Source organism: Heloderma suspectum, chromosome 1 (genome assembly GCF_057233095.1).
Source record: "Heloderma suspectum isolate Gila_16-S chromosome 1, 16-S_ref, whole genome shotgun sequence".
In the NCBI taxonomy this organism is placed as follows: Eukaryota; Metazoa; Chordata; class Lepidosauria; order Squamata; family Helodermatidae; genus Heloderma; species Heloderma suspectum.
In genome coordinates, this window is record NC_139458.1 from 251204558 (window position 1) to 251215121 (window position 10564).

The window sequence follows — 10564 nt, forward strand, 5'->3', positions numbered from 1 at the left end:
ATGAACTGCATCTTGTTGGTATAGCTTATGGTGTATTTCTCAATTTTACAGGAAGAATCCTATACATTTTCAGGAGTTCAGTCACCCTGGTGATAGCGATTATCATGACACAGAAGCTGTAACTCAAACTGACACTGATAACAGACCTGAATGTCCTTATGGAACTGATTGTTACAGGTAAGAAATCTTGCCTAATACAGATGGTTTCTTTTACTATTTCTAGAGGGGATAGGCTTATTTCTAATATAAAGTGATATTAGGAGGAAGCAGATGATCTAAAATAAGCTTACCAGTGGTATCAAGATTCAGTTGTCTAAATAAATCTTTTGCGGTAACATACTAGTACGTAAGGTGAGACTTGCACATTACATACCGTTGACCAGTAGTCCAACATTTTCAGATCCAGCTCCAACTTGCAACATGGGACCCACGTTTTAATGGTTCTATAGAATGGGATAATTTTAGCAATGCAGCTTGTTTTGTATGGGTGAGAAGCTGCACCTGTTGAATTTCCTCCTTCATGAAGTACAGGAGCCCCCTCTCTACTGGCAGCTGGTCCCCCCTATCTCTTGTTCTTTTCTTTCAAAACGAACGAAGAGTGGGTGGTGCCATGGTGCGACACACTTCAAGTTAAAATGAAGGATCCCAACCAGTCAACTGAAGTCCACTGTTCTACAAGCAATGACTATAGGACAGTGGTCTCCTTCTACAATTGGGACACCACTCCCTGAGTTGGCCAAAACCCCCAGAAGAGGATGTTTCCTCCTCTGTTGAGGTCTTAAGGGCATAGATTTTCAGAAGAGTGCCCCCATAAATGAGACTGAGTAGACCATTCTTGAAGAACCATATGTTACAGGTAAGCGACTCCCAAGGAAGACTATATTGCAAATACTAGTTACATAATACCATAGTTTAAAAAATCAGCAAAACCCAGTGCCTTTTAAACTCACATTCAGATAGTCTTAAAAATGTTCACTATTCCAATTTTCTGTTTTATAAAAACAATCAATACTGATATTGTCCAGTTTACCCTCTTCATGTTTCTTTCCATTTGTGATAGATGATATGCACTTTACTGGACAATTTAAATATATGAAAGGAGAGAAAGCAAATCTACTGATGGCTCAAACTGAAATCTTCTCTGAAAATGACAAAACATACTTCCAGTTTGATTAAGCCTGTTGTATTTGTCTTCCCTTTTAAACAAAGATTAAAAGTATTTTTTGCCTGCTTTTTGTTTCATTGAAAGGCTCAGTTAAGCATTTTGAAGTTACGGGATGCAAAATGCTTGATTTCCCTCCCCACTTAAATTTAATCCCTTGCAGCAAGTTATGAAGAATGGGAAGTTCAGGTATCATCTCCCTCTCCCCTTTTTTTTTGCAGGAAAAATCCACAGCACAAGCTGGAATACAAACACACAGCACACCCAGGTAAAATATTTTGTTGCAACTCACATGAAATACAGAACCCTACATCTGCTAAGGGCGCAATCCTATGGCTGCTAGACAGCGGCTAGATGGCCATAGGATGTGTTATTTTCTGGGAATCAAGCTTGGAGCCAGTTCTCCGAGGTCGGTTCCCAGAAAACTGACTTCCCGCTCCCTCCCCTGCCGCCTCATAGGTGATGCCATTCGCCCCCAGCTCTGTGCTCATAGCAGTGTGGAGCGGCCAAAAAGGGGGCATTCCTGGGGGTGGGAAGGGGAGGGAACGGCAGAAGTGCCATTACGACGCTTCCTATGTGCTGTCCAGCCTCCCTCCCCATTCCAAAGCGCCCTGACTAGACAGCCAAAATTGGCCGTTTAGCCGCAAATGCAGGGCAGCCAGAGCACAGAGGAGAAGATCCCCTCCACACTCCGCCCTCCCCACATTGGATATTCGGTCGCCTCCGAGTTCGGAGGCGGACGACTATCCCCATAGGATTACGCCCTAAGATGATTCGATAGGGGTGTCAGAGTGGGGAGGGCCAAAAAGAAGGCCCACGTAGTGCTTTCAGAGTGTTTCTGCCTTATGTAGCTTACGCTCTTTTTCTGTAGGCTTGTAGCTCTTTTTCTGTAGGATAGAAGTAGGTATGGTTTCTGGAGTGCTGAATGCTTTTTATTGTAGTTGCATGTATTCTTATCAGTGCACTCATGAAAAGAAAGATTTTCCACCTAACCGCTGCAGGTGGAATTTATTACTCATATTTTCAAGGTAAAAACTAAATTAGCCAGCAAAACCAAATGCTCCAATAGTGTAAAAATAGCGGGTTAGATCCAGGCTGCCCCTTCCACGAACAAAAGGGCTCCTTCTGTTTATGGAAGGAACTGAGATCCAGTGGAGGTTCCTGCTGGAGGAAGGGGATGTTTACCAATCCCCTATTCCCCCTGCAACCACTTTGGACTACTTGCGAGTCCAAAGTAGATTTGCAGCACAATTCTAGGCATGTTTATTCAGATCGTTGACTGTCTTGCAGCATGATCCTATGCACATTTACTTTGAATAAAACAAGCCTAAGGCTGCAACCTAAACACACGTATAGGGGAACACTACTCAACTGGCCTTATTTCAAAGAGAAGTCCTTCTCCTTCCCCTAGACTTCATGGTGAACTGCTTTTGAAATGGAGGGGAATGTCAAAATTAGCTGGTGATACAGCACGAGTGGATGCTGCCTGCTGTTCGAATAAAAAAGTCACAAATTCCATGGGGCTATTGCAAGCACCTTGTATATGTTTGACTGTTGGTTTGGATCCCATACGTTGCCTTTAAGTATCTTGCTGGGGGAAGAGAATTGAGAGCATGAGGAGATGTGTGCACAGAATTTCTGTGGTGGTTCAGTGAACAAAAGCAGATGTAGGTTTGTTCACAGAATGAGGCTTTCCTGCCTCCCCCTTCCCTTTGCAGTTTTCTTCACCACCTGAAAATGTGCTCCCGGGGCTTGGGGGACCCTTAGGGATGGTGTGGGACATGGTGCAGGAGACTACAATTGGTGGAAGGAGTTGGTGGAACCTTCCTCTTCCAATTTTAATAGCATTTCACATTTCTATTTATTGTTGCCTTGATAATGGTATATATTTTTATTTATTTCTTTAGAATCTGAGCGAAGGCAGCTGAGACCAAAGGTTATTAAAAAAGGTTAGAATACTGTGCATTTACAAATGGAGTAAATGGAATTACTCTTAGTAGTTTCTTTATAATATGCTTACTGTAAACAAGGTGAAGTTGCTCTGTAAAAGGCTAAACCTTTCTCTGCTACTATCAAATGGATTGAATTAAGCCTCTACCTGAAATGTTCCCATTGGAAATAAAATAGATTTACTCTGGTGAACAACATTCTATATGAAAATAAATTGTCCTTTTTTGTTTATTTGGTTACATTTATAGGTCACCTTTTTTCCATCATTGAAGGTGGTGTCCATGGGGGTTCCCAGGTGGTCTCCCATCCAAGCACTGAACAGAGCCAGACATACTTAGCTTCAGCAAGGTGGCTGCATTATGGCTGCATTATATGCCCTCAGATCATGTCCTGGGATGTCTCTGGTTAATTTTGAAAATGTATAATGTTTTGGATGATTAGAGCTCTTTTTTAAAAACTGCTGTCTCTTGGTACATATATCTGCAAAAACCATAATTTGATCTTTAGTCATAACATTCAAGAATTCAGTCTTAGAAGAAGTTTGGCTTAACAAAGCTTTTTTGAGGAATCATGTATTTTGATTGCTAGATACCCATGCTGGTATCTTTGGTATTCTTTTGTGGAGTGTCATACAGCTAATGTGCAGTGGTTCTCATAAAATTTGGATAAGTTAATCAGAGGGCAGTTTATAGACATAAGGATGTACAATCTTTATCCCCACCCCCCAAAAGTGTGTGTGTGTGTGTGTACAAGATTGCATGGATCAGGCCCATGCGTAGACATGTCACATCATGTATACCTATGTATACCTACTCCACTGCCAAACACAGGATTTACAAGCTGGGTGACCTTATAAACTAGCCCTAGGAGCTCATAATTACATAGAACCTTAATATTCTAATCTGGTATGCAGAACAAATTGAAGTAACAAGTCTAGTTGAGTGTTCTGACTTATTAGATGGTATCATAAGCTTGATATTTACTGCAGTTGGTCCATAATTTTTTTTTTTTTGCTGTCCATAATCAATGCAACAATAGTAAGTGGGCAAGCATAAATATTGAGGCTTTCAACTGCGTATTCCATGTATACCCCTAAATTATGTATGGCACAAAATGAAAGTTTCCCTCATAACCTACATATCATAGCATTTTAAAATACGTTGTAGGGGTGAAATACTTGTCAGAAATAGGTATTTGGGCTCTTGCAGCAGCTGGGTCACTTCAACGCAGAACTGACAATACAGGTCTTCCCCCCTTACTTACTGTATCTTAAGAGTACCAGTCACCAGTGGATCCAAGGGGGTGGGGAACTAGGATGTGTCAGACTTGTCAACCTAATTGTCCCAGATAAATTGGTGTAAATCATTATTAAAACTTGAATTGTTAAAGACGTAGAACAGCTCTTGGTATTGTCAGTTAATAAGTGGCTTTAGGATGAGGAGGACTTTGACTTTTGCACATCCCAGAGTTCCATAGCCCAGAGCAATTAGGATTTTCAGTTTTCCATGTATCAGTAGAGGGTGTTGACTGGTTTTGCTATTCCACTCTATTCTTGATTGCCAGCTCATGCCAACTAGGCCGTTACAGATAAGATGGTGAATGAGACACAAAATGGGATTGTGGGGACAAAATAGTGACAATGTGACTACACCTGTAGTTCCTTTGGCTGCTCCCAATTCAAAGCTTGTTGAAGGTTAAGATTGATGAGTTCCATTTCACACAGTCCTGCTAGTCTGTGTGTTCTTTATCTTGCAGCTGCATAGGGTTTTATTAACCTTTATTACATGCTATTTGGCACAGCCGCAAGGTACAAAATAGAGCTCACAATTTCTTTTAATGGAATATATGTGTAAAAAGTATAACCAGAAAGAAAAACCTTGGCTCATTTGTCCTTAAAGCCATTATCTTAATTATTATAGGATATATTGCCAATTGCTTAGTGTGTGTATAGTGATCTGCCAGCTTTTGAGACCTTTTCTGAGGACCAGAGGAAACAAAGAGCAGTGATGCTTCACAATTCTTGTTACTATGATATCACTTTTGGGTTCTCCATCCTCAGTATGCCTGGAAGGACTATCTGACCTGGCTAAAGACTCTCTGCAGTACTGCTACAGTAGTTTTTCATTATAGCAAATGGGAAAACCTATTCTTAGAAACACTACAAAGAGGATTCTCATTTCAGGATAATTGGCATGACAGTGTCTTCTATGAAAAAGCCCAAGGTCATATTAGCATCCTAGGGAAGTAGAATGATGTTTAACTATAGTAGTTCCTTTTCCTTAGCAAATACCTATAAATGAAAAGGGGGCTGATCTAATGCTAAGATTGAAAGCCCAATTACTTGGATATGTTCCATTGATACAGGTTTGACTGACCTAAAGCAGTACATATGCTTAGTATCATGGTGTCACTCATCTAAATCAAAGTTTTCTGTTACAATATAGCAGGGATGGAGCACCTCAGAACCGGGGGACAAATCCAGCCCTTATGGGATCCCAATCTGGCCCTCCAGGGTTCCCCAGATAGCCATGCCTCCTTTTCTCCAACCACTAATCATTTGGTGGTTTCTCAACTTTTGTGCAGCTTTTCATCCACTCTAAAGGGTTGAAATGCCTCTCCTAAGGCTTAGTTACTGGCAGGAAGAGCTTTAAGCTAAAAGAGTGTGGCATTTAAAAAAAAATGGCCCCACCCCCTTTCGGCTTCTTCTGAAACTGGCATGTGGCTTCTCTGAAATGGAATTTGGCCCTCAGGCTGAAAGAGGTTCCCCATCCCTGTTCTATAGGATGGTGAGTCTGCCACCTGTAACCTTGAATTTGTATGGTCCCAGTCCCCTCAGTGGAATTGCTCAATGAAAAATAGTAACAGTCAGACCCCAGGGCACCTGAATCCTTTCTCATGCCCACAAGATAATGAACTGGTTCACACATCATAACAATCCACAATTAACAAACTGAATGCTCTTGAAAAGAGCAGGAGCAAGCATGTGTGCAGGTTCCCATGTGCCCACCTGATCCCACTGTGATGAACAACGCAGGGATGAAGTGTTTATGGTTTTAGAACCTGGAACTCGGTGTTGTTGGGGGACAAACAAGTCGGCGTTTGAACCCATGGTGGTTCATGGTAATAGTAGGGAATATTTGCTGGAAGCTGGAGTATTGGAGTTGGGATCTATTACAAGATGGGCTTAGACCTCAGTGGAATTGTGGGCTTAGCTTATAAATACCTTGACTGGGCAAGACTCCTGAGTTTACTATTATGAGCCTCAGTTTACAAATTTTCAAGCCATCACTGATATTAACTCTTAATTTTGTCCCAATTATTCAGTCCATATTTATCTACTGCTATAGCAAAGCCAAGGTTACTGTAAAGTGACTTATATATGGAAGATCAAATATTAAATGATACGATTTAATTCATATAATGGTCCTGTACCACTATAATTTTGCATTGTTAACTGACATTCACATTCTTAATTTTTTTAAAAAAACTTTTTATTCTATTTTTTAATTTTATAAATGAAATAAACAATACCAACAACCTAATCAATAACTACAATTTCCCAACAATACAGTATTCTTAAGAGGACACAGCAATAACGGAAAAGAAAGAGAAAACAGAAGGAAGAGAAGGAAGGGGGAAAAAAACATGAAAAAATATAAAAAATTATTTAAAGAAATTAAATTTAAACTCCATTACACAGAAACTTCAAATCCCATTCTGCTTAAAAATTATACCTATAACATTGGCAATACTACAATTCAGTACAGCATAAATAATCAACCTAACATTTCAATATCATATCATCAGTCTTATAGCAAGGAAGCCGGCCTACAATTCATTTCCAGTAACCATATGTTGCCCTTCAGCTAACATATAGTAATAAAGCTTAACAATTTAACCAGCCAAAAATCTTACTAACCAGTAATAATGGTAATAATAATTTTAAAAGGAGATTTAAAAGGATACATAACAATAATAACAAGTCACTAATAAATTTTATAATGTTATATAATAATAAAGCTTAAAATCAACCTCACAACAGTCACTAATATATTTTGTACTAGATATATAAATGAGTGTATACATTGTACAGTATATCATATCCATTTTAAAAAGAAAGGATTTAAAGAAGAGAGAAAAAATACGAGAGGAAAAAAACCACATCTCTGGCCTAGCCTGTATCTTCTAGACTAAACATAGCCAGCTAGCAAAACATGTTTGTAGATTCCAGTTCATGGTGCTGGAACAGAAATCTCATGCGATTTTCCATTTAGCCACGCCTCCTCCATTTCAAGATTTAGAAACTTCTCCATCTGACCTTCAGAAAAAAGGCAAAATGTAGCAGGATATTTTAAGTGATACTGTAAGTTTATTTGTTTTGCCATATTTTTTACCTTGGTAAATTGCCTTCTTTTATCAACGATTTCTTTGATGTAATCCGGAAATAGCATAACTTTATCTTGTTTCCAAAAAAGGTTTTTAATTTTTTTAACTCTACAGGAAGAAGTGGTTTTTTAGAGGATAGTGATAATGATGGTGAGCCCAATGAATACAACCTAAATGACAGCTTCATAGATGATGAAGAGGAGGAAGAGTGTGACCCTACTGATGAGGATTCTGACTGGGAGCCAGATTTTCAAGACAAGGATAATGAAGATGTTGACACACTTCTGAAAGAAGCACAGCATTTTGTTAGAACCAAGAAGTAATTATGTCCAAAGCAATATGCATGCTTTGGACTTAATTAATGAAAGTTAAAAATATAAATTCTACTGAAATCCATGAAACTCCCTGAAACTAAGTTTTTCACTCTACCCTTAAAGTGATTATAAATGCCATTTAACTGTACCTAAAAGTGCACCTTGTTTTTAAAATGGGGAAACACAATCTGGAATATAGTTGTAATACTTGTTTGAGATAAATTTATATCCATACTTGAGACTAAATGAAGAAAAATACATTGGTCACCATCCAGCCAGAGCCAGGCACTTGGAAGTTTGGTTCAGTTTAATGGGGGAGAGTTCAAATGCTTAACTCTCCCCCACTGAAGTGAGTGGGGTGAATAGTACTTACATCTGGCTGGATTCTGACCAATGTATGTATCATTGAGTGGTAATTTCCCTTCTTGAATAGTGATTTAGCTGAGCCTTTACCTCGTGAAATCAGATTATGTACGTAAATCTCCTTAAAAACACAATTCCTCCACAGCTGATAATGTCAGAGGGAAGAGCTTGAGTGCTACAGCCCAATATACAGCACTACTGATTTTATGTAAGATGTGCTGTGCCAGATAAGCTTTGGGGCTTAAACTGGGAAGTTTTTATTTGCATTACTAAAGTTTATAATAGGCTTCATGTTAAATGAAGGGAACATTGCATTGCATAGATGGGTAGATCATAACAATTCTAGATCGACAGTTAAACCAATTTGGATTTTGGTTCATTTATTTATATTGTCAGGCTGGTAAACAATTACTGTCTTTCATTACTTGGAATTTCCCATCTAACACTAAAATAGGATTCGTTGTATTAGAGGAAACAGTTTATAAACTTATGCTTAAAGGCAATTATGTCTCAAATCTCTTTCTAGTATTTTAGTTCTTCTGAAAGTCACCATATACCAGGACATGCTGTTGGCTCATGCTGAAACATAAATCTCAAATAACTTGACTTTACATTGGTTTGTTTATAAAATGTCTCATTTGCATTTTAATATGTTATGTACAGATATATTGATCATGGAAATCTGCTTTTTAAGGGAAGGATTCAGTTTGCTGCTCACCAGTGGCAAAGGGAAGATGCCCTCTGGCAAACAGCTGAGTGGTAGCACCTGATCACCATCCAACTACTGTAACACATTTTTTTTAAGATTCCAAAACTGTGCTGCAAGTCTTACAAAGCTATGATTCTGTCCTCCTAAGACCGAGAGGGTCAGTCTTTCATGGCTTTTTACAACATGAAGAAAGAGTGCTGTAGGGCTATCCATCTCCCTTTTCAAAGCCTTTAACACTGGGTTAAGCAACTGGGATAGTTCTGTGTTGTTCTTTCCAGTCCAAGGGAGACCACTGCCATGCTCCCATTTCATCCCGCAAACTCAAGAGCAATACAGAGTAGTCCCAGCTGCCTCTCTCAGCTTAAAGATCCAGGGCTGGGCACCATTTCCCTAATTACCCACCCTGGCCCGGCTTGTTGTGTTTTCCAAACCCAGGTGGCATGGCTTGTTTGATGGAGAAACAAGCCTCAAATAAACAATTGGCCAGTTGTAGGGTTAGTTTGGACAACATGAGAAGCCACATCAAGGTGGGGAATTAGGGAAATGGTGCCTGGCACGTGCTGGAGATTAAAACAAGCCGCTGCGACTTAAGTAAGTTTTGATCGTGCAAATCAGGTCATTGTGTTTTGAGCAGAAAGAAGAAAGATTCTCTAGCCTGCCTTTAAAAAAAAAAACCCCATAAACCCATCAAGATTGGGCAAAGAGTCTCCACACATACCCTTCTCTAGGGTATTCCACTGCTCTTGCCACCAAGTTCTGAGGAAACAACCATGATGATGTGAGTTATCCCACTGCTATAGACACCAACTTGTGGATCTCCACCACCGGTAACTGATATGTGGGAAAACACCTTGTTGAGGTCAAGTATTTTTTCCTCATTGGAGGCTCTTTCCTCCTTACCAATTATTCTTTATTCCCTTTCCACTGCCACCATATGAAGTCATTTTTTTCTAGTTACCCTTTATCCCATCCAGTAGCTGGATTTAGGCATAGCACAAGTCAGTCCAGACATTCTAATAATTTAAAGCAATATTAAATGTATTTAAAATTATAAATATATAACTCCAGAAAAATGTTACATGTATACTAAAAGCTTAATATTAAATGTGTTAATGAAGGTTGAGCCAAAGAAGGAAGGATAGGATTTCTACTTTGCCTCTCCATGAGGCATTCTAGATAAGAATTAAGGAGCAATCCTATGGCCACTAGACACTGTCTAGAGGGCCATAGGATATGCTCTTTTCCAGGAACCGACCTCGGAGCCTGTGCTCCGAGGTCGGTTCCCGGAAAACCAACCTCCCCCCACATCCACACTGCCTTAGAGGCAGCGTGGAGAATCCCCATCCTCTGCGCTCAGAAGAGGAGCACAGAGTGACTGAAAAGGGGCAGGGCTGGGGGCGTTCCGGGGCAGGGAGAGCAGAGCTGCGTGTACGACACATTATATGTGTCATACACGCAGCCTCCTCTCCCAGTTGGCCCCCCACAGATAGACAGCTGAAAACAGCTGTCTAGTGGAAAATAGCAGGGTAAGGGTGGCGCAAAGGGAATGATCCCCCCCCCGTGCCTCTCCTGCCTTGCTTAGGATAGGTGGTTGCCTCTGAGTTAGGAGGCGGCCGCCTATCTTGATAGGATTGCGCCCTTAGAAAATTAACAGAGAGCAGGTAAGGGTGAACAGGCAGC

General features: G+C 40.1%; 1 protein-coding gene across 9 annotated transcripts in view; it reads left to right on the forward strand.

Moving 5' to 3' along the window:
* The window catches only part of APLF (aprataxin and PNKP like factor), a 51112-nt gene extending 41526 nt beyond the window's left edge, over positions 1–9586 (forward strand). For 4 of the 9 annotated variants that reach the window (XM_084823972.1, XM_084823928.1, XM_084823918.1 and 1 more), the window contains 4 exons: positions 52–177; positions 1384–1430; positions 3070–3111; positions 7613–9586. In XM_084823972.1, the coding sequence (XP_084680098.1) occupies positions 52–177; positions 1384–1430; positions 3070–3111; positions 7613–7821 (424 nt within the window). In that variant the 3' untranslated portion in view covers positions 7822–9586. Of the gene's footprint in view, positions 1–51; positions 178–1383; positions 1431–3069; positions 3112–3360; positions 3599–7612 lie in introns of those variants that run through there. The other 5 variants (XM_084823981.1, XM_084823953.1, XR_014786278.1 and 2 more) reach the window with 4 other exon arrangements.
* Positions 9587–10564: the final 978 nt, after the last annotated feature.